Source organism: Crinia signifera, chromosome 5 (genome assembly GCF_055691185.1).
Source record: "Crinia signifera chromosome 5, ASM5569118v1, whole genome shotgun sequence".
Classification (NCBI taxonomy): domain Eukaryota; kingdom Metazoa; phylum Chordata; class Amphibia; order Anura; family Myobatrachidae; genus Crinia; species Crinia signifera.
Genome location: NC_139221.1, coordinates 234751875 through 234775757, shown reverse-complemented (window position 1 = coordinate 234775757; position 23883 = coordinate 234751875). Strand labels below are relative to the sequence as shown.

Here is a 23883-nt window from a genome sequence, read left to right as displayed (position 1 = left end):
TGTGAGTGAGACCGTGGCCTGGGCGATTGCGCTCTATTTATGAATCAGTGAGAACCTGTGCTACTAAGCGGGTTGCATTATCCTCTCCCCATATATCCAGGGCGCTGAATGCAACGTGGACAGTAGCGCTGCTGTATGGGGCACAGCTCCGGGTTATTACCGGTGATGCAGCAGCATCATATAAAGTAGTACCGACTACAGAGAGAACGGTGATGATGATTGCCTGCTGTTTATTTAGCAGTGCCAGTGACAGTAAGTAGGCGGAGTCCAGCCGCCGCCGTGACGTCATCTCCGCCATGCCGCCCTGCGTCCGCTCCCCCTCACACTTCTCCTGGTGCTCTCTCCCGGGCACAGCGTCCTGTCTCTCCAGCGGAAAGGTGGCCGGGACCACAGCCTAGGAAGGGGGTGTCACCAGGAGCAGCTGCCCGTACCCCCGCACCACTGAGCGCCGTCCCTCCCCCCCGCGGTACAGAGGCACCAGGATGGCAGCCGGGAGAGCCGCCTCCTACTCCTCTCCATCCTCCAGCTTCAACGCTGGCTACGGGAACAGCGGGGCGGCGGCCGGGGAGGACGAGGATGGACAGAACCTCTGGTCAGTGAGTGGCGGTGCTGAGGGCCCGGGTCACCATCCCCCATCAGTGCCATAATCATCATCATCATCGATGCTCATTCATTCCCAGCCGGGACCGTTACAGCCGGTGACCCGCAACGCTACTGCTGGTGGCATCTGCCCGGCTGGGGGTAACCCGTGTGTTAGGCTGGCACATCATGCTCTTGCCACCGGGGGTGCATAGAGCGAGCCTTTGATTTTAACCCATTGCATGCTGTCACCCAGGCTGGGCGGGGCCAGACGGTCGATTGCTGCGAATACTGTCAGTGAGCGTCTGGCTCCGCCCACACTGAGGTGCTCTGCGCGCTCCCGTCACCCACTCAAAACAAGTGACGGGGCCGCGCAATTCCCCTGATTATGTTGTGGGTGCAGTACCTGACATGTTGTGGTGACAGATGGGCGTGGTCAGTACTGGAGGGGTGAGGCACCAGGTACCTCGTGTAGCAGCGCAGAGTGATGTCCTCGGGTGTATACTAGTCACTAATTTTTTTCGGATTTACTTTATTGTCATTAAGGTGATTTCTTCACACTCAGGTGTACCAGATGTATAATGTAATGTCTAACCTGCGTAATAGACTACACACATGATGCTTATAGTTCATGACTGCATACTCTAATTATTGGCCTATTTATCTTACTTGGGTTACTCCAGTGCACTCCACCTGCTCAGGTGCCATGCAGGTACCTGCACCCAGTGATATCTGCTGCGCTGGGGTTTTAAGGAATTTCTATAAACTATGGTGATTGCCGCAACCTAGGTTTGGTGGACAATATCCCAAATGGGGTCAGCGCAAGACCTGTCCATCACAGCCGGTCACACAGAACACCACAGCATAATGGGTTTATTATGCTTTCACAATCCTCTTTGATGTGTAATTGTGTTGTCTTCTACGTATGATACTGAGCTATATTCTCCTGTCTTCCAAGAGTTTGGCATACACGTTTTTGCGTGCACGGTACTGATAGCAAATGCCCATTAGTCCATGTTGTAATTTGAAGCTGGCAGAAGGGGGGGGGGGGGGGTTATTTCCCCTCCTTATTTATCACCAGAAGTTGTAGGCATAACTAATTTTCACCAAGCTATATGGAACCTAGGTAAGCAGTAGGTCTGTACCCTGTTCTGCCATACACAGAATGCCCAGTGTTTGGCACCTTTGTCCCAAGGACTGCAAATCTCCCTTTAGTTTGGTTTGGAGACTGATATAATAGCCTGGGAGTTGCAAGCAGCCAATTGATTAAAGTCGAAATAATTGAAAAAGCAAAACCTTCTTTTTTTTTTTTTTTTCATGTTTAAAACTAGCTGAAATATAGCAACTGCCTACAACTTGTGGTTATTTAGTTAACCCTGTTGTTTTCTCATATCGTACCATTTATTTTTAAATTATTTTCATATGCTTGCTTATTTGCTAGAGCAATATATATAATATAATTTGCTGACCCAGGTTCAGTGTTTTAGGGGGTAGATGGGGAGTGCTGTCCCCGGGTGCTGGGAGGAGGGGGGTCCCTGTGGCTGCTGAGGGGAGGGGGGTACCTGTTAGCCTGAGGTCGGAGCTCACTCAGCGGAGGAGATGATATGCGCCGCTGCTGTACCACTCCCTGCAGCCGCGACGTTCCTGCGGCGAATGTACAGTCAGTGGCAGGGGTCCCTCTGGCGCATGGGAACTAGTACTAGTTCCTATGCGCTGGAGGGACCGCCGACACTGACTGTCCATTCGCCGCAGGGACCGGCTGCCGGGGGATGGTACAGCAGCGGCGCACATCATCCCCTCCGCTGAGCTCCGACCGCAGGCTGACAGGACAGGTACCCCCTCTCCCCTCAGCAGCCGCAGGGACCCCCCTCCTCCCGCAGCAGCTGGGCACATCTTCCCAAGCGCTGCACGCTGTGGACCCGCTGCGGGACCATTTACACCGCCATTTACACGGGTCCTATCCGGGTTCTACCCAGGTCAGGACCTGGGTAGAGGACCCGTGTAAATGGACACGGATATACCCCATTTACACTGCCGATGATCCGGGTCTGACCTGCAGCTGACCCGGATTTTTCGGCGGTGTAAAAGGGGTATAAGTGACTTTAACAGTACTGGAATAAGCTCAGGAATAAGTAGCTTACTTATGCTGGCCATACACTAGAGACCATCTTTCATTCAACCATGCAACCATTTCTTTGGTTGGACTGAAAATCTGGAACTGTATGGGAGCAAATCACAAGCCGCAAAATCAAAACAAATGACAACCCAAGAAAATGGACACAAACATACTGTCAAGCTGTTTAAAGGTCAATGGGTGACTATTCCCAGCATGTATGGATGGGTTGGGTTTGTTTGGTCTACAGCATGTTGGTCGACAGCACATTAGGCCGACACAAGCATTAGGTCGACATGGGGTTCACTGTTTTTTTACCCGAATGTCGACATGGACACAGTTTGAAGTGCACCGCATCCCCTCGGATTGCTCTTTTCACTCACAAAGCTTTGGGCACTCTTTTAATATCCTACCAAGCCCTAGGGCATGGGTCTTCAAACTGCGGCCCTCCAGATGTTGTGAAACTACAAATCCCAGGATGCCTTGCCACAGTTTTAACATTCCCTTATAGCAAAACTGTGGCAAGGCATGCAGGGATTTGTAGTTTCACAACATCTGGAGGGCCACAGTTTGAAGACCCATGCCCTAGTGGATTGTAGGGCATGAAATGCCACCTGTCGGCTCAAAAAACAGTGAAAACCCTCATGTCAACCTTTTGACTGTCGACCTAATGACCTGTCGACCTAGACCCATGTTTACCTAATGGTGTTGACCCAATGCTTGTCGACCAACATAACGTAGACCAAATGACCGTATCCCGTATGGACAGCGATGATCGCTATCATCTCTAGGGGGAAAGCCGCTCAGTGCATACACACTGAGCGGCTTTCCCCCTGCCCGGCGCCGTCAACAGACTAAACTTCAGGACCTTGTCTGAGCGACACTTTTTATGTTTCCAGATTTTGGCAACAAAGTACTTAATTAACAATCATATTTTCTCTTATCCAGTACTAAATCTTTATTCCATCCAACCAACTAGTTGAATGAAAGTTGGTCTAGTGCAGTGGTTGCCAACCCGTCGCTCGCGAGCTGTAGGGCATTTTTTGTTTATTAGGCAGATTTCTTTTTTTTTTTTTTTTTTTTTTACTTTAGTAGCTCTACAGGCGGTTTATGTTGTCTCGAGTAGCTCAGGCCCCAAAAAAGGTTGGAGACCACTGGTCTAGTGTATAGCTATCATTACATATGGGGGGTTATTCAGACTTGAGCTTGTTGCTAGCAGGGTGTGCAACCCGTGATGATACAGCATACAGGCTTGCATACAGTGGGGGTGGAGGTACATGGTACAAATAATGGTAAAGAAACTATATACAAAAAAAGTAATGCATAGCTTACATCAGAGGCTGGGAGAAACAGTAAAGAAAGAAGTAAACAAAAAAAGTAATACATCGCTTCCATCAGCTTAAGGCATAGCTGCTAGTTATGGTTCTATATTTGTCACACTGCTATGTATCTGTACTAGGTATTGTAATTGACTTGCAGAGAAAAAGTACATTTGTGTGGTAGTAATGCCGTAGTCTTAAGTTGGGTACACATAGACAATGTACAAACAACATGTTTCTCTTCCTGATTTCCCTTGAACTCCAGAACAAACTGTATAGTGCATATGCTGTGCCAAACTATATATCTTGCATCCAGTTGTTAGCTTGTCAACTAATATATCTATCTATATGTCTCAATTTCAATAACCCAACTGCTGGGGTGCACAGCTAAAAATGTGTAGGGGCAAGCTAAACTGGCACCCAGCCGGGCTTTGTAAAATGGGCAACTGGACACCAAAATAACTATGTTCAGAGTTTAATTTGCCATCAAGGCATATAACTATACTGGACATATATGTCCAGTGGTGCGTACACACTAGTGTTCAATCCGGCACCCTGCACCTTTCAAAATCTTTGCTGTTCCTTTTTCTTGCCTGGGGAGTTGCTGCCTGCTTTGGTGCTTCTACTGCAGTCTGACCTGTATTGAGATACAAACCAGACTGTGCTAGAAACATCACAGCAGACAGCGACACCCCACACTCAAGAAAGAGGTACTGTGCAAATTTTAAAAGGTGCAGGGTGCTAGAATGGACACTACACACTTAAAGTGCCCATACACATTGCAATGCGATCTGCCCTATAACGCGTCGCATTGCACGCTGTTATCGCAACGTGTTTGGGCACCTTTAGGGCAAGATGCACTAAGCAATCCACTCCTGTTTGACAATTTTTAAACCCAGCCTGTGACATGGTAGTTAGGAGGTTATTGGCTGGCCATTTATCAATCTTCATTTTATCACTTTTGAAGCTTAGTGCATCTGGCCCTGTATTATTTGAAGAAAATGTAACGATTTCTTCAGATCTGAGGATGCGATGAAAGACCTATAGTGTATTCATGCTGGACTATTTTACGTTCCGATTTGGCTCAAAATTACAAATCATCTGATTTTATCATATGGTGTGTACCCAGCTTTACTCTTCAAAAGATCATTTTATTTATACTATGGAAGTTCTAAGGGGGGATTTATCTAATTTTGGAAATAAAAAGCCGTGAGATAAAGTACCACCCATTCAGATTCTGCCTTCACATTTTACAGGCTGATTAAAAAAATTTCCAAGATAATATGTATGTATATATTTTCCAGAAGGTGCGCCACTCGTAAATAAATACACAAACTCAGCATCAGTGTTTCAACATTTCAATCTTTGTTTAGATTTAGTCAGCAACAGAAAATCTAATAGATTGAAACGCTGATGCTGAGTTCGTGTATTTATTTACGAGTGCTGCACCTTCTGGAACCTGTACAATTTTTACTGTGAAGGCATCGGGAAAAGTATACTCTTGTAAGCTGAGTGCATTCATTCATATTCTCTCTCTCTCTCTCTCTCTCTCTCTCTCTCTCTCTCTCTCTCTCTCTCTCTCTCTCTCTCTCTCTCTCTCTCTCTCTCTCTCTCTCTCTCTCTCTCTCTCTCTCTCTCTCTCTCTCTCTCTCTCTCTCTCTCTCTCTCTCTCTCTCTCATCCAATTATCTAAAATAACTCTGTTATTTCATATGATGCAAGTTTTGCCATACAGACAATATAAACTTTAAAATTAGTGAACAAAGTTGGCGCCAGTGAAAATTCAGATTATTCGTATCTATAAAGTGACAGTTAGTGATGTTATTATTTATCCATACACTGTTGGTGTATGATTTGATATAGGTCCTTAAATAGCACAGCTGGTGACACTAGTGCCATATTGCCAGCGATATTGCACCGTGTGTACACAGCTTAAGTGTGCTCCAAGAAAGAGCCCTTGTGTGACTTTCTAGGTATGCTTCATTCCTATTGTAATTGAAAACCCAGGGTACATGATGAACCAGCAATTAGTTCAAAATCTCCTGAATTGCAAGGTTGTTTAGAATGCCACAGCCTTCACTATTGCTGTGTAATGCTGACAAGCCCAAAATGTGCCTGTATGCGAATCTCGCTGTTCTCTCCTGATATATAATCCTGTACTTGGCAATAGAAGCTGACAGTGAGAGAGAGAAGCCACGAGCAAGTACCTGTCAGCTTGGCTTTGAGCAGTCATCTGGCTGCGTACCACATTCTAACATTAGTAATTGTGTGGTATTAGAACGTGGTTAATTGTACATTTGCATCCTTATCTTGTATAAACTAATCATCTGTGCTTTGTGACTCCTCCTTAGTACAGGTTGAATCTCCCATATCCATAATGCTTGGAACTAGAACAATTTTAGAATGTAGGTTCTTCCAGATTATGGAATATTTGCATATTATAATTGGGTATCCCAAGCCTAAATACAGAATGCATTTATGCTTTAATATATATACTATAGTATGTACTAGGTGGCCCGTGCAAAACTTTTGCATGCGAATGGGCCAAAAGGCAATTTTTAACTTCGATTTAAACAATACAATTTCAATTCTAAATTAACAATTCCTCAGAAGTGGAGAACTTAATTGGGTACTTGTTTCCTAGCACGGCCACAACGATTTAGATCGTTGTGGTCGTAAGATAAAAAATCGGATCGATCGCATCGCATGCGATTTGGTCGCATACGATGCGACCGATCCGACCGACCGATTTTTCACCCGATTTTTTTTTTTTTTCACCAGATTTGTTTCAATTGCCCCCCCAAATGTTACTAAGTGGGCTAGACCCCACGATAGACGTCAACCCGAAGCGTGGCGAGCGCAGGTATACGCGTCCCCTCGCGGGGCTCGCCACGCTTCGGGCTCGGTGGCTCGCTGCGCTCGCCACAATATTCTATTCTCACTCCACGCCCTAGTGGATAGTAGGGGAATGAAAAGGTCGGAGGACGCGCACCGCCGCCCCTCGCGGGCTCGCTGCGCTCGCCACGCTTCGGGTTGACGTCTATCGTGGGGTCATGGCGGGCACATAAAAAATGTGAAATGGGTCATATTGGGCCATTTCACCTTTTTTATCATTTTACCCTATGTGAGATGGACTTAATCAAGTCCATCTCATCTTGTGCCATTATAATGGCACAAGACCAACGGGATCCTCCCGATTTCAATGTTAAAAGATTTTTTAACATTGAAGTCTATGGAAAAATCGGGTCAATCGGTCGGTCGCATCGCGGCCGATTTTAATTGGTCGCGACCGACCGATTGACCCGATTTCTGTCACTCAAAGTGAAAAAATTGTAAAAAATCGGCCACATCGTGAGGATCGTGTCCCTTAATTAAGAGCCACGATCACTCACGATTGTGGCCGTTCTAGGAAACAAGTACCCTTAATTGTTTAAATTATACCTCATTTATCGATTTTGATTAAAAAGTATGAATTAAGAAAAGGGGGTAGTCACCAAAAATCACCTTCTAGTAATATATATATATCATACCGGAGGGCACCCATGTAAATTGCAAGTGTGTGTGTGTATTGAAGCATCAGGAAAGGGGTCACTATCGATTGCTTACTTCCCCCCCCCCCCCCCCATAATTTGGAAATATTCCCGTATTTTGGATATATGAGACTCAACCTGGACATATATAAACTTGCCTGAAGTCGAAACATAGGAGCGATCATTTTGTTTGGCTGCTTAATTCGCCCGGCTATCCTATTAGCCCTGATGCCCAAACTTATCAGGGGTTTTGTTTCTCCAAAACCAAATCCCCAATAAGTTTGCCAAAATGCTGTGTTATATGCTATAAGTGTTTGTGTGATATAGGGTATTTGCCCCACTAAAGAGGGCTATATTTGGACAGCCTGATAATTGCCACCAGACTTTTATCAAAGGATGAAGCCTTTTTTTGTTTTTGTTTTGCAAATTAATGCAGGTAATAGTATACCCCCATAATTGTACTTTCTATATGTTAAAATCATGAGCTTCCCATAAAAAAGTAGCCACTTGTTTCAGCTCTTCAAATTGTGATTACCAATCCACCCCTTGGCAATTTACTAGAGGCAAAGAAGTTTTTTCCCTTTGAATACACTTTGTTTCCTGGTGGTTGTCATTGGTCATGGCATGGCACCTGTCATGGCAGGTGTTCATTTTCTCAATAAAAATAAATGTTGCCCGGAATTAAGTGGAATTAACCATTTATTTACCAGGCCTGGCATAAAATAGAGGTTTTTATTGTAGTTTAGCCGTGTGCACACTATAACATTATATGGTAATGTCTGGGAGCAAATGACCATGATCAACCATTTACTTACAAACACTGGAAAACAGACCATAGACATTCATACAACTTGGTTAAATCTGTTTAATTTAACAAATTTATCTGAACAGTCATTTTTGTTCATTTTGTTATATGCTTGCATACATTAACAGATTTTTGATCCCACCAGAAAGATTACACACCGCAGATATATCGGCTATTGGCTGTGTTGAATAGGTGACTCAATGGGGTATATTCAATGCCCTGACAGCAAGCTGTTGACAGTGAGAAGGGCCGATATGTATTCATCTCCCTCTCCTCACTCACTGTTTCCATCTCGCCTGTTCCCTGAGACGAGGTGGAAATGGCGAGTATGACCATTAAACCGGCGGGCTCGCCACAAAATTCAGCAAGCTTGCTGCATTTGCGGCAAACCTCACCGTTTTTAAGGGGATCCTCGCCGTCCTTAAGGGGATCCTCGCCGTCCTCTCACGGTGAGAATGTGGGCCGTACATTGAATCGGGTGTGAGTGTTGCTTGTTTTCGGCAAGGAAACCCATCCTCGCCTTACAACCCCCTCGCCAAAGGCATTGAATACCACCCATTATGTCTATTAACAACGTCATTCACAGACGTATTGCAGGTACACACCTGTCTATCACTTAACAATATATCAGCCAATCTATTGATAAGCCAATATATCTGCCGGTGTTTACCCACCGCAAGACATTGTTTCTCTAACACAGGCATGTCCAAACTATGGCCCTCCAGATGTTGTGAAACTACAAGTCCCATCCTGCCTAACACAGTTTGCTATTAGGGAATGCTAAAGCGTTTGCAAGGCATGCTGGGATGTGTAGTTTCACAACAGCTGGAGGGCCACAGTTTGGACATGCCTGCTCTAACAGGAGGTTTTGTGTATTTCTGTGATCCTGCTCAGCTGTGTCATGTATCTTGCTGTGTCAATAAGTATCCTACCTTCTACCACAGATAAGAATCCTGAAAGCATGACCTGGTTAAGGGGGTATTTGAGGACTGGAGTGGAGAATCACTGCTATAAGCAGACAAGCTTTGAAAAATAAAATCTTATAACATCATATGCACTCAGACTCCAAATAGTGCATATTTTTAACCCTTTGAATGCCAATGTTGCTGTGCGCGATCCTCAAAATATCTGCTCACAGCAACTGTTCCTTTAGTATAAGTAAATACAAATACAGCCAAGTCAGTTAATTTAAGTTTAGTTCAATATTGCACCCAAGAAAAAGAACAGTCGTCGTGAGCGGCACAGGTGTTTTTAACAGAGATCTGAGGTTCTCTCACAGCAACGTTGGCACTCAAAGTGTTAATAAAAAAGTTTGCTTGGCAATTTTAACACCTATTTTGACAAATTCCCTTGGCACGCACTCAAAGGGTTCAGGTCTCACAGAATCACAAGTGAAATAATTAGCTTCACCTGTAAATCTTTTAAATATGCTGTTGCATAATTAATATAACTGCTAGGGGATTTTGAAAATGAGAACTGTTAGGTATGACTTCAAAAGCATAGTTTCTCAGGACACCTAACAACTATAATTATTAAAGTGATGAGACAGAATAAAAAAGCATTGGTACCTGTCTTTCCTAATATTTATATGAATACATTTTTTTCTCGAGAACAAAGGACCTTTTTTTCATGGTTTAGTAAAAGTAACATAATGGAGTTTAACCCTGAGTGCCAAGTGAATTTCTCAAGAGGTGTGAAATTTAGCAAGCAAACATTTTTTTTTGATGATAATGACCTGTAATGTTTACCTTTTTTATATAGGAAATATAATATTTTTTTTTTTTTTTACACAACATTTTTTATTTTATTTTTTTGAATTTATATAACAAATGTGAGCAATGCTGGTATTTTTTGCGTATATTTTCGACATCTCACAGAGATGAATATATAAAATGTGACTTTATATGATAAAGTATTTAAAAGAACCAGCTCCCGCTAAGGTACCGGCTCCCGCTCCTCGTCCACCCGGCTCCGGTCCCCATGCCTACCCCGCTCCCGCTAAGGTACCGGCTCCCGCTCCCCGTCCGCCGGCTTCGGTCCCCATCCCTGCCCCGCTCACATGCGATTGCTCATGCAATTCGATAAATATTATGTGCAGCTCATATTATTAATCGATGCGACATTCGACGCCGTGCCTGCGCATCGCGTTGGATGTCAGCTTAAAAATGCATGCAATCATTCGATTTATCGGCCAGATGTGGCCAAAATTGAATGATTGCATGTAATATCTGACATATGTATGGGCAGCATTAGATTTGGGTGTGGGTGTGGTTTGATCAAATTGAAATCTAAATAGCAGTGTAAAAATAAAGCAGCCACTATTTGCCCTGCACAGAAACAATATAACTGTAAATCTAACTCTCTGCACATGTTACATTTGCCCCACCTGCAGTGCACATGGTTTTGTCCATTTGAGAAAGATTTTGCATTTGCAATCAACTCTGAATCGGGCTCTATGTCAGGCTACATAATTATTAAATTCCCACCATACCCTCTGCATACAGTGTGTCTTGCAAGCTATCTTTAATTTGCTTGTTTTGTTTAATCTATCCAGGTCCTCCATACTGAGTGAAGTCTCCACGCGGTCCCGCTCTAAGCTGCCATCTGGGAAGAATGTGCTGCTACTTGGTAAGCAAGATTAACGTTCTTTTTAATTCAGTTCCTAACTTCCTTTGTACACCTAAAGCAAGACTTTAGCAGCTGTAGTTATTTGGTATTTGTGACATGTACAGTTTTTGTCTTTCTTTGTCTTTTTCAAGAAAGATAAGACCTGATTAAGCCATTATAAGCATATTTGCTTATCTTAAAGTCTCGAAGTAGACGTTCCGAGGCAAACGCAATTTAAGTGTGAGGAATCGCACAACCTGATTTCTGTAGGAAACCTTGCTCATTTTTGCCCACAGCTCTATCAGGTTTCGATGGCTTATTAGCAGTAGTATGAATGCAGGGAATAAGCTGTTTTTGTTGCATTTAGTATAACTTCATTGTCCTGTGTATTCCATATATATATATATATATATATATATATATATATATATATATATATATATATATATATATATATATATATATATATATATATATATATATATATATATATATATTTATATTAGTAGCTCAGTATCAGGGAGAATGTACCATGAATTTGCCATTGACCTAATTATGCCAGTTTCAGACATGTTTTACAAATGATGTGGTATAAAGTATAGGGGCAGAAATGCAACCATGTTGCACCAGCGGTTTCGTACTGCGGTTGTGACTGCAGATGAGATGTTTCTTCTTACCCCTTCAAAACTCCAGTCTTCACATGCAAGCAGAGTTTAAACAGCAAAATTATTCTGTGAAGAGAAACATTTTCCATTTATTTTAACGCTTCAGATTGGCAGATTTTATCTGCTTATTAAAGTGTTGTTTCTGTTTCTCTGCTTGTTTTTGGTGTGTGTGATGCCTTCTTACTTTGTTGGTGCAATGAGCTGACCAGAACATTAGATAACGAGAAACTTTTGCATGAATTACATTTTGTTTTCACCTGTCCCCAAGTAGTACACCTGGGTTTTTACAGGCAAGGATTCTTCTATCAGTTCATATGATTCTCCAGGTTAAAGAGCAGGGAGATGATCAAAGCTAAACGCTTATAGTCTAAAGTTGGAGGGAGCATAATGCATACCTCCCAACATGACCCTCTCCAGGAGGGACACAATGCTCTGTTTCAGGACTTCTCCCTTAATTATGATTGCCATCACCTGTGTTGAAGCACCTTTCTTATCAATTATCCTGTTTGAAACAGGTGATGACAATCATACATTAAGAGGGAAGTCCAGAAGCAGAGCATTGTGTCCCTCCTGGCATGGGTCATGTTGGGAGCTATGCATAATGATCAACTCACTGTGGCTGAAGTAACCAGTGATTTGTCATTACGAAATGGCAAATTTGCCCGACATAGCTCCAATGTTACACAGCTTTACTGTACTTTTCTGTTCTGTTCCACCTAGAGAGTAAGTTGCTTTAAATTTGACCACATCCGTATGTCCACTTATCAGACCTTTAAGTTAATTTGCCAACTCTACCAACCAGCGCTGACATTATTTTATCACCTTGTATACGGAGTATTTACCGAGTTAATTTGAACATATCTGTTTAGTAACAATGACTTTCCAAACAGTGTTGGTGTATCTATATTATAAGTTGAAGAGTGTGTGTCTGTGTCTGTCTGAGACACAGTGGCACTCAGAGTTGCCAAATTCGGTGACAAGGTACCTCTGGACCCAGTGGTATGCACCTGAAAGCCGTTCACTTAGAAATTTAAAGAACACCAAGGTTCAATTTGCCTTGATTGATGATCTGAAGAAAAAAAAAAAAAAATTAAAATCTGTGAAACAGATGATGAAGGAACAACACCACACCTGATTTCATTGCTGTCATTGAGTATGAATGCAAACACATTCTAACATTATGGTGGAGGCTATAAACTATTAGGAATAATTGGGGATATACATTTACCACACAGCACACTACGCACACACACACATATATATATACCTACCGCACCTCACACACTTATACATTGGACACTACTCACAGTACAACACACACCCACATTCACTACAAAACACACACTTAAAGATTGCACAGACAAACAAACACACAACACACACGCATATATACGTAGCGCACCTCACACATACACACACACACAGTACAACACACTCCCACATACAGTACAACACACACAGAACACACAAAATAAATGCATCATAGTTGCTAAATCTCAGGAGTGGATGTAGAATTCATCAACACGCATGATATGTTAAGTCATTGAGTATCAATGCAAACACATTCTAACATTTATGGTGGAGGTTTTAACAAATTAGAAACTTGGGCCTTTGGCACAGCATAAGATTACATTTTACAGCAAATTTGGAAATTTATCCCCCCCCCCCCCCCCCAAGGTTTTCCCGGGCAATGCTGGGCGGGTCAGCTAAAATGAATGAAAGGCTTTTCATCTAAAGCTTTGTATTGCTTTCACTTCAAGTCTTTGACAGATATGTTCCACTTATGGTTTGGAAATGACTGATCTTTTAGTGAGTACTTTTGCACCGCATTTGATTTTTATTTATGAACAATAAAATTAATATATAAAAATATTGGTTTTACACCATATGTTAAAGCTTGTTTCCTGATCATTTTGGTTTGTAAGTGGATAATTGATTTTAATTATTATTTTTTCTCTTCCACAAATCTTAATATTTACAGGCGAGGATGGAGCTGGTAAGACCAGCCTGATTGGAAAGCTTCAGGGAATAGCGGAGTATAAGAAAGGAAGAGGAATGGAGTATCTATACATTAACGTCCATGATGAAGATAGAGATGGCAAGTAGTGTTGATGTGCTGTATTCTAGAATGGCCTAAAGATAAAACATGTTTTCGGGTACAGAGATCTGATTTATTAGTCTGAATATTTGGGACTTGGGGCTATTTGCAAAAGTGGATTTGCCATGATCTGCCGACCTGAGTAATAATGATAACTTCCCCATACACCACTATCCCACTAAATTAGTGTTCTCTCCAGTGCCCATCAGATGTACTTAGAACTCTTAATGCAGGAACAATCTGCCAGCAGAGCATATGATATGGGTTTCTAAAACCATAAAATGTGTCCTATATTTGCATATTCCAAATGAACTCTCCATATTTTGTTTATGTGATGAGACTGATTATGTTTATTTTAGATCAAACCAGATGTAATGTGTGGATCTTGGATGGTGATCTGTATCACAAGGGGCTGTTGAAGTTTGCCATGGATGGCAGCTGTGTAAAAGACACATTAGTTATGTTAGTGGTAGACCTGTCACGGCCGTGGTTGGCCCTGGATTCACTTCAGAAATGGGCTAGTGTTGTCCGGGAACACGTGGATAAGTTGAAGATACCGCCTGAAGAAATGAAGGAGATGGAAGAAAAAAGTAAGTGCAATTAGTGCGTTGTATAACTTCCAAAGAGGTTCTCCACAATTGATGTACAATTAAAATAAATATTATTTGTATTATTACTACTAGTTATTTCTATAGTGCACATGTATACTGCAGCGCTTTACAAAGAATATTTGGTCATTTACTTCACTGCCTGTCCCAGTGGAGTTATATTCCATATTCTGCATATTTAGGACAGGCACATTAAAATAATCTGAAACCCTACAGTATGTATTTTTATGTACTTAATGGAAACAAATTCATATGGGATTAAGGGTCTTTCATGCAGGGAGGCAGCATAACAAAATGAAAAACTTTTGTGTGTGTCCCAGAAGGATGGACACACAGATTCATTTTTGTTGAGAGACCGGTAACATACCAGTATTGTTTTGGAGTGTGTGAGCAAATTGGAGTACCAGGAGGAAGCTCATGCAGGGTGAGGTGAACATACAAACCCCAAACATGGGGTCTAGTTCAGCATAGATTTCTAGTTCGAGAAAAAGTAGTTGTCTGCGATCAAAAAGTCGCCACTCAGGCAAAAAAAAATGTCCCTTGCAAAATTGCGAATACATTGCAAATATCGTTCCATTCGCAAAAACCGAACCAATCTGCTCAAGAACAAGGCTGGAAGTGGTCGTCGCTGACATCCGAGACACACCCAGAAAATGCCATGTTTCTGCCCCTAAATGCCAGCTTCCTGTCAATGAAACCACGACTACTCTGTAACTTCTATGTATACGGATATTTATTTGCCAATTACGGCTGCACATGCACAATGCTGAGCACGCACATTCAATAATTGAGCGTATTACAAATTCTCTGATTAGTGATCCAAGCTGAATTAGGCCCATAGTGAGGGGTGGGATATCAGCCCAAACCCTCAGTGCTGTGAGGCCCTAGGTACCCAAATGTTTAAACCAAGCTTCTTAATAGATGTAATGAAGCCCTAAGGGGGCTAGATGCATCAAGCTTCAAAAAGTAGTAAAGTGGAGAGTGATCAGCAATCAGCTCATAACTGTCATTTTAAAACATACTGTATAATGACATTTAGGATCTGCTTGGATGGTTATCACTTTTTGAACCTTAGTGCGTATTGCACATAGAAATAATCTGTATACAATCTGACCTTCTTCTCTTGAATGAATTTGATATGTTTGCAGTGGTTAGAAATTTCCAAGAATACGTAGAGCCTGGAGAGGAATCCCCTGCCTCCCCTCAGCGAAGGAGCACATCCACACATGACGATCGTGACGACAGTGTCATTTTGCCATTGGGAGATGACACGCTTACTCATAACCTGGGTATTCCCATAGTAGTTGTTTGCACAAAGGTCAGTTTATTTATGGTATTTTATGTTGGATTAGGCAGTCCTGGCTACAGCTACAGCACAGAAAGTAAGCTTGGGTATAGCACCAAAAGCTTACATCTTTATGAACTTCAGCCTAATAAGGGTCATTGGGGTACAAATTGCCCTACAATACTGGTTCTCTTAGGTTTAAACTCCAATTATGCAACCTGTAATTAACCTTTTTAGTAGTGTTCTGTGTTTATTATTAGTGTAATATATCCTTCAGTTTGGGAGAGTCCATTTGGCTGAATGGACTTATGCTGCACCCATTGCAATACAGTTAGAATAAAAACATTCTTCTGTCTTAGCACTTCTATTGCAGGGCAGTCTAGCATTTCTAAATGCCCACTGCATGCATTGGATTTTCGGTTGTGGCATCAGTCTAATGAGACACACACCTTCAGTAGAGCTTATTGAGACTGTGGCACCTTTTTACATCTAAAGCTGGGTACACACCTAAATTAAGGTGCAATGGGGCAGATGTATTAAGCCTTAACAAGAGATAAATGCAAGGGTGATAAGGAGAGATAAATGTCCAGCCAATCACCTCCTTACTGACTTTTTTCAAACACAGCCTGTATCATGGCAGTTAGCAGCTGATTGGCTGGACATTTATCTCTCTTTATCACCCTTGCATTTATCTCTTGTTAAGGCTTAATACATCTGCCCCAATGTGATGTAAAGATATGCATATTAAACAATCTGATGTACGATGACGCAGTATGTTACATGCTTCACGTTACAATACCACATTGTCTAATTGGATGTGTAGAACATCCTATGGACAGGATGCGGTCAATATGCCGATGGTCGGAATCCCAACGGACGAAATACCGACGCCGGAATCCCGACCACCACAATGCCGGCACTTTTTCCCTCTATGGGTGTCCACGACATAGAGGGAGAACAAAATAGTGTGCCAAGCGTAGGGAGGCACCGGGCCCGCAAGGGGGGGCGATCCACGCGCCCCCCCTTTTTGGCATTTCGGGGGTCGGGATTCCAGCGTCGGGGGTTCCGACCGCCAGCATTTCATACCGAATCCATATGGACGGGTGTGAGTGAGTTTTAGAGGTGAACACTGGGTCAGTTGCACCAAGCTTCAAAAAGCGATACAATGGAGAGAGGGAAACCACCAACCAATCCGGTTCAGGCTGGCTATTTATGACTCTATTTTATCACTTTTTGAAGCTTGGTGCATCTGGCCCACTATATGATAGTTATTGTGATTCGTTGTGGATCACAATATCAATCACTATATTGCATAGTGTGAACCCGGCTTCACTCTGTTATCTTGTTGCTTTAAATCTAGTCGCTATATTGCTGACATGTAGTTACTAGCAGGCTATTTTATATTTGTTGATGTTACAATATAAACGTACAGAATAACCACAAAACAACCATATAAAATAACAATGCTGAAGAGATGAAACAATACTGTGTTTTTAGCTAGTGGCTTTTGCTTCTGATTGTAAAGGTGGCAATACAGTATTGTGGTGTATCCCAGTAGTGCAGTGGTCAGGGAACTCTGTCCTCATTACCCCACGCAGTGAAATAATTAACTCCACCTGCGGACCGTATAAAATGTGTCTGTGAGTAATTAGTACACCTGTGCACCTGCTGGGTTACCAGCAAAACATGCACTGTGTGGGGTAATGAGGACGAGTTCCCTGACCACTGTACAGTTTGTGTTGCCTAAAACAGACTGGGGATGGTTCTATGACAGTCAGTGCAAGTGCTGCTTTACTCTGCTTCTATATTTTGAATGGATGTATCCATTAGGCAGGCACCCAGACAAGCTGCATTTTTTTGACATGCAAAAGTGCACATCACCTATTGGTGGTCACCCATCTGTGACTTTCTATACTAATGCTGCTATAAAGTCTTTCACTTGTGTACATTCATGCGACCCAGGGGGTTATTCAAGTCGCCGACCACCGAAAGATGTGGGCGGTTACCGAGGCATACGAATGAATGTTTATGCAAAACATCCATTCCCAGCCTCTGCGGTTGGGCGTTCATTCCCCGGGCGGGGTTTGGTGGACTCGCAAGGCTGCGAATTTGCAGCCTTGCGAATCAACCAGAATACCCCCGCCCCCTCCCCAAATGTGTAAGGTCTGAAAACGGCCACTTTACACATCTTTGCACATTTAATATTGTGAGAAACTACATCTACAGTGAATGGTGTGCAAACGGACTATGGCTTCCTGTAGAGCTGCATATTAGAACCATACATGAACACAGAGCCAGAACTACCATTGGTGCAGCAGGTGCAGTGTACTGGAGCCATTGAGGACTAAGGGGCCCACTGCTGCCCCTGACCCCCTCGGCCTCTCCCTGTTACCCACTACCATGTTGCATATTGTGAATTTGGTTTAGAGTGGAGTGGGGGACCCCAAATAATATTTTGGGCTCAACACCCACAAGTTCCTCCAACGTGTGGACCCCCATGCAATACTTCCATAACACGCGCACTGAATGGACCACTTTTGTGTTAGGCCAGTCACAGGCCAGGAAAGTCCATTGTTTTTCCACAACATTTAGTATATTGCTTTGCCCGGGGCCTACAATGTTGATGACACAGCTTTCAGAATAACCCATATTTTACATTTTTCTTACAGTGTGATGCCATTAGTATTTTGGAAAAAGAACATGACTATACAGATGAGCACTTCGACTTTATTCAGTCGTACATCCGGAAGTTTTGTTTACATTGTATCCTTTTTAGAATATATAGAAGCAACCCTGCAGCTAAAGGTTCAAACATCACCTATATGTTTTACATTTTTAACGCACAAATGGTATTTGTTTAGATAAAGGAGTGTTGTAACTAAAGAATAGTATACTATACAACCACTTGCATTTATACCCATTAGTCACTTATCGAATGTGCTACCGCCTAAACTTTCAATGATTTACACAAAACTGAAAACTAGTTTATTTTGGTGGTGCACTGGGAACTTATTTTTTACATTTTTAATACCTCATTTTTTTAATAATTATCTTTGTGCATACGTTTAACAAGTAATATTTTTATTTAACCCCTTCCCGACAATTGACGTACATTTACGTCATGGTCGGGAAGTACTTCCCGACACATGGCGTAAATGTACGTCATGGCATTTAACTGTCACCGCGTCTATAGACGCGGTGACAGTTTCAACATGTCTGCTGTCCCTGACAGCAGACATGTCCGTGCATGCCCAGGGGGGGCTGCGATGCCGCCCCCCCCGTCGGCGATCGCTGTGATTGGCTGTTCAGTGTGAACAGCCAATTACAGCGTTTTCCTGTGTCACCGGCGAATAACGTTCGCCGGTGACACGGGATCGGAGGTGATTGGTGCTGTAAAGTACAGCACCAATCACCGCGGGGTGTAAGGGTGACACTGGTGTCACCCACCTCACCCCGCCCGCCCCCAAAGGCCGTGATTGGTCCGTCGGACCGACGGACCAATCACAGCCATGGAGGGGGGTTTAAACTAACGGTGACTGCACTGCAGACGCCATTCCGGTCTGGAATAGCGTGCAGTGCGGTCACCGTGCCGAGCTGTCGCCATTTACTGACCAGAACCTTGCTAAATACTTACCTGATCACTGCAAATATCTTGCCTGCTTCATCACTGCTTGTGTGTGCTGGATGCTTCCTGGATCCTGTTACTTGTGACTTCCTGTGCTGCAGTGTAATAGCGTTAGTTAGATAGAGAGAGATAGAGAGAGAGATAGAGAGAGATAGTGTCAGAGAGTGCTATATTTTGTGCTGCTGCAGTGTGATATAGTTATAGATAGATAGAGAGAGATAGAGAGAGATAGAGAGAGAGATAGAGAGAGAGATAGAGAGAGAGATAGAGAGAGAGATAGAGAGAGAGATAGAGAGAGAGAGAGAGAGAGATAGAGAGGCCTAGTGACAGAGAGTGCTATATTTTGTGCTGCTGCAGTGTAATAGTTATAGAGAGAGAGATAGAGAGAGAGAGATAGAGATAGTGACAGATTGTGCTATATCTTTTTTAAATAACTGACTGCTGCCCCCCCTTTTGTGCTGATCCGTATAAATTAACTGATCAGCAACTTTTTGGGGGCGCAGGTTTTTTTTATATATATATATATATACCTGTCACTGCTGCTGCTGCTGCAGTGTCATAGAGTGTTAGATAGTGAGAGATAGAGAGAGATAGTGACAGAGAGTGATAGAGAGTGCTAAATTTTGTGTCTGCTGCCCCCGCCTTTTGTGCTGATCACTATATCTGAGGTGATCAGCAACTTTTTGGGGGTGCAGAGGTTTTTTTTTTTTTTATATATACCTGCCAGTTGCACTGTCAGTTGCACCAAAGGTTGTGCACCTGCTGCCCCTCACTGGTAATCAGTGTCGCATCACTGATCACCTTTTTTTTTTGTGTGTGTGCTGTGGGGTCTTTTTTTAATTTTTTTTTACACACACTGTGATTTTGTGGGTGTCCTGTGGCCGCTGTGCGCTGATCAGTGACGTACATCACTGATCATCTTTTTCGGCACAGGGTTGATCTATTTTTTTTTTTTTTGATCAAATTCCTGTTGCCTTTGAGCGCTGTTCAGTGACGGACGTTACTGACCAACATCTGTGCTCAATTTTTGGCGCAGGACCTTTTTTTTTTTTTTTGTTTAACCCCTTCCATTTTTTTTTTTTAACCCCTTCAATTTTTTTTTTTTAACCCCTTCAATTTTTTTTTTTTTTTTGTATAAAGTATTTTTTTTTTTCTGCACTACATACACACTACACACTACATACCCCCCGGGTTGAAATAAAGTTTGTACCCCCCCCTACACTATACACGTGTTGAAACATTTCACTACCAGTAACACAAAAATAAAAATGTCATCCAGGAGAATGTATTCAGTGGAGGAGGCATATGCCATGCTTGCCTCTGACTCTGACACAGCCAGTGAGGCAAGCGGGGAATTTGAAGGATTCGTCTTAAGCTCCTCTTCCTCCTCTGATGATGAGGGACCCCCTCAAAGACGCCCCCGTAGAGCAGCTGAGACCCCCCCCCCCAATAATTGATCTCGTATGGACCCCACCACCAGACAATTTTGAGCCCCAGGTTCCTGAGTTTTTGGCCATGCCAGGAATCCAATTTGATTCCACAGGTCTCAGAGAAATTGACTTTTTCAAATTATTTTTCTCTGATGATTTTATAAATGTAATGGTGGACCAAACTAATTTATATGCCCAGCAGTTTATTGCTCAAAACCCCACGTCATCATTTGCTAGGTGGACCCCTGTAGATGCAGTAGAGATGATGACGTTTTGGGGTCTGGTGTTTCATATGGGCATAGTAAAAAAGCCAGAAATTAGGCAATATTGGAGTACAGATGTTCTGTACAGCACCCCATTTTACCGTATGGCCATGCCCCGGGCTCGATTTGAGACGATTCTTAAATTTATACATTACACCGATAATGCACAGTGCCCACCCAGAGATGATCCCACCTTTGACCGGCTATTCAAAGTCAGGCCGGTCATTGATCATTTCAGTGCCAAATTTGAAGAGGTGTACATCCCTGAAAAATGTATTTGTATCGACGAGTCCCTTATACATTTTAAAGGAAGGGTTAAATTCCGCCAGTACCTTCCCAGTAAGAGGGCAAGGTATGGCATAAAAATGTATAAACTGTGTGAAAGCACCTCAGGGTACACCCACAGGTTTAGGGTTTATGAAGGGAAGGATTCAAGAATTGAACCGCCAGAATGCCCCCCCTCCCTCGTAGGTGTTAGTGGGAAAATTGTCTGGGATTTAGTGCACCCCTTCCTGGATAAAGGTTATCACCTCTATGTGGATAACTTTTACACCAGCATCCCCCTGTTTAAGGCCCTTGGTTCAAGAGGTACAGCAGCTTGCGGTACTGTGCGCAAGAACCAAAGAGGCCTCCCAAAAACGCACATTGCCCAAGTAATGAGAAGGGGTGAAAGCAGGGGAATATGCAACGAAAATATGTTGTTGGTCAAATATAAGGACAAGAGGGATGTCCTTATACTGACAACAATTCACGGAGACAGTACCACCTCCGTCCCTGTACGAGGTACCAGTACCCACACCTCAAAACCTAATTGTATCCTGGATTACAATAGGTACATGGGCGGAGTGGATCTTTCAGATCAGGTACTGAAGCCGTACAGTGCCCTGCGGAAAACAAAAATCTGGTACAAGAAGGTGGCCGTGTATATCATCCAGATGGCACTGTATAACGCTTACGTGCTATTCCGTTCTACCGGCCAGAGGGGGACATTTATGCACTTTCAAGAGGAAGTCATAAAGGGCCTAATATTTGGGAACCAGCAGGCAGAGGGCCCCAGTACTTCTAGTACTGGCCCCCGTATTGTACCAGGGCAGCATTTTCCTGATGAAATCCCCTCCACTGGAAAAAAGGGCAGGACACAAAAAAGGTGCAAAGTTTGCTATAAAAAGGGAATAAGAAAGCAAACTATTTTCCAGTGTGACACTTGCCCCGACAAACCCGGCCTATGTATAAAGGAGTGTTTTAAAATATACCACACATCTATGGAATACTAGGTTCATAATTTCACCGTGCTTCGGGGGTCTTGCTAATGCCACATAGCACCCACCATTCATTCCACCAGAATCTGAGCCGCAAAATCCAAAAATCACTCCTTCCCTTCTGAGTCCTGCCATGCACCCAACTGGTATTTTTTGGTCACATGTGAGGCATTGCCGTACTTGGGAGAAATTGGGGCACAGATTTTGGGGTGCTTTGTCTCCTTCATACCTTCTGAAAATGAAAAATTTTGAGCCAGAACTGCATTTTTGTGTAAAAAAATGTAATTTTTCATTTTCACTGCCCACTTGTATCAAAATTGGTGAAACCCCTGGGGGTTTGAAATGTACACTATACCCCTAGATGAATTCCCTGAGGGGTGTACTTTGCAAAATGGGGTGACTTGTGGGGGGGTTCCACTGTATTGGTGCAACATAGCACCCACCATTCATTCCACCAAAATCTGTGCTGCAAAATCCAAAAATCACTCCTTCCCTTCTGAGTCCTGCCATGCACCCAACTGGTATTTTTTGTTCACATGTGAGGCATTGCCGTACTCGGGAGAAATTGGGGCACAGATTTTGGGGTGCTTTTTCTCCTTCATACCTTCTGAAAATGAAAATTTTTTAGCCAGAACTGCATTTTTGTGTAAAAAAATGTAATTTTTCATGTTCACTGCCCACTTGTATCAAAATTGGTGAAACCCCTGGGGGTTTGAAATGTACACTATACCCCTAGATGAATTCCCTGAGGGGTGTAGTTTGCAAAATGGGGTCACTTGTGGGGGGTTTCCACTGTATTGGTGCTTGGGGGGTCTTGCTAATGCGACATAGCACCCACCAAAATTCAACCAGAATCTGAGCTGCAAAATCCAAAAATCACTCCTTCCCTTCTGAGTCCTGCCATGCACCCAACTGGTATTTTTTGGTCACATGTGAGGCATTGCCGTACTCGGGAGAAATTGGGGCACATATTTTGGGGTGCTTTTTCTCCTTCATACCTTCTGAAAATGAAAAATTTTGAGCCAGAACTGCATTTTTGTGTAAAAAAATGTAATTTTTCATTTTCACTGCCCACTTGTATCAAAATTGGTGAAACCCCTGGGGGTTTGAAATGTACACTATACCCCTAGATGAATTCCCTGAGGGGTGTACTTTGCAAAATGGGGTGACTTGTGGGGGGGTTCCACTGTATTGGTGCAACATAGCACCCACCATTCATTCCACCAAAATCTGTGCTGCAAAATCCAAAAATCACTCCTTCCCTTCTGAGTCCTGCCATGCACCCAACTGGTATTTTTTGGTCACATGTGAGGCATTGCCGTACTCGGGAGAAATTGGGGCACAGATTTTGGGGTGCTTTTTCTCCTTCATACCTTCTGAAAATGAAAAATTTTGAGCCAGAACTGCATTTTTGTGTAAAAAAATGAAATTTTTCATTTTCACTGCCCACTTGTATCAAAATTGGTGAAACCCCTGGGGGTTTGAAATGTACACTATACCCCTAGATGAATTCCCTGAGGGGTGTAGTTTGCAAAATGGGGTCACTTGTGGGGGGGTTCTACTGTATTGGTGCTTGGGGGGTCTTGCTAATGCGACATAGCACCCACCAAAATTCCACCAGAATCTGAGCTGCAAAATCCAAAAATCACTCCTTCCCTTCTGAGTCCTGCCATGCACCCAAATGGTATTTTTTGGTCA

General features: G+C 43.0%; 1 protein-coding gene across 2 annotated transcripts in view; it reads left to right on the top strand.

Moving 5' to 3' along the window:
- The first annotated feature begins 283 nt into the window (after positions 1-283).
- The window catches only part of DYNC1LI1 (dynein cytoplasmic 1 light intermediate chain 1), a 36447-nt gene continuing 12847 nt past the window's right edge, over positions 284-23883 (top strand). The window contains exons 1-6 of one of the 2 annotated variants that reach the window (XM_083188658.1): positions 284-592; positions 10900-10973; positions 13599-13715; positions 14075-14305; positions 15472-15641; positions 18278-18371. In XM_083188658.1, the coding sequence (XP_083044784.1) occupies positions 483-592; positions 10900-10973; positions 13599-13715; positions 14075-14305; positions 15472-15641; positions 18278-18371 (796 nt within the window). In that variant the 5' untranslated portion in view covers positions 284-482. The remainder of the gene's footprint in view (positions 593-10899; positions 10974-13598; positions 13716-14074; positions 14306-15471; positions 15642-18277; positions 18372-23883) is intronic. The other variant, XM_083188657.1, reaches the window with a different exon arrangement.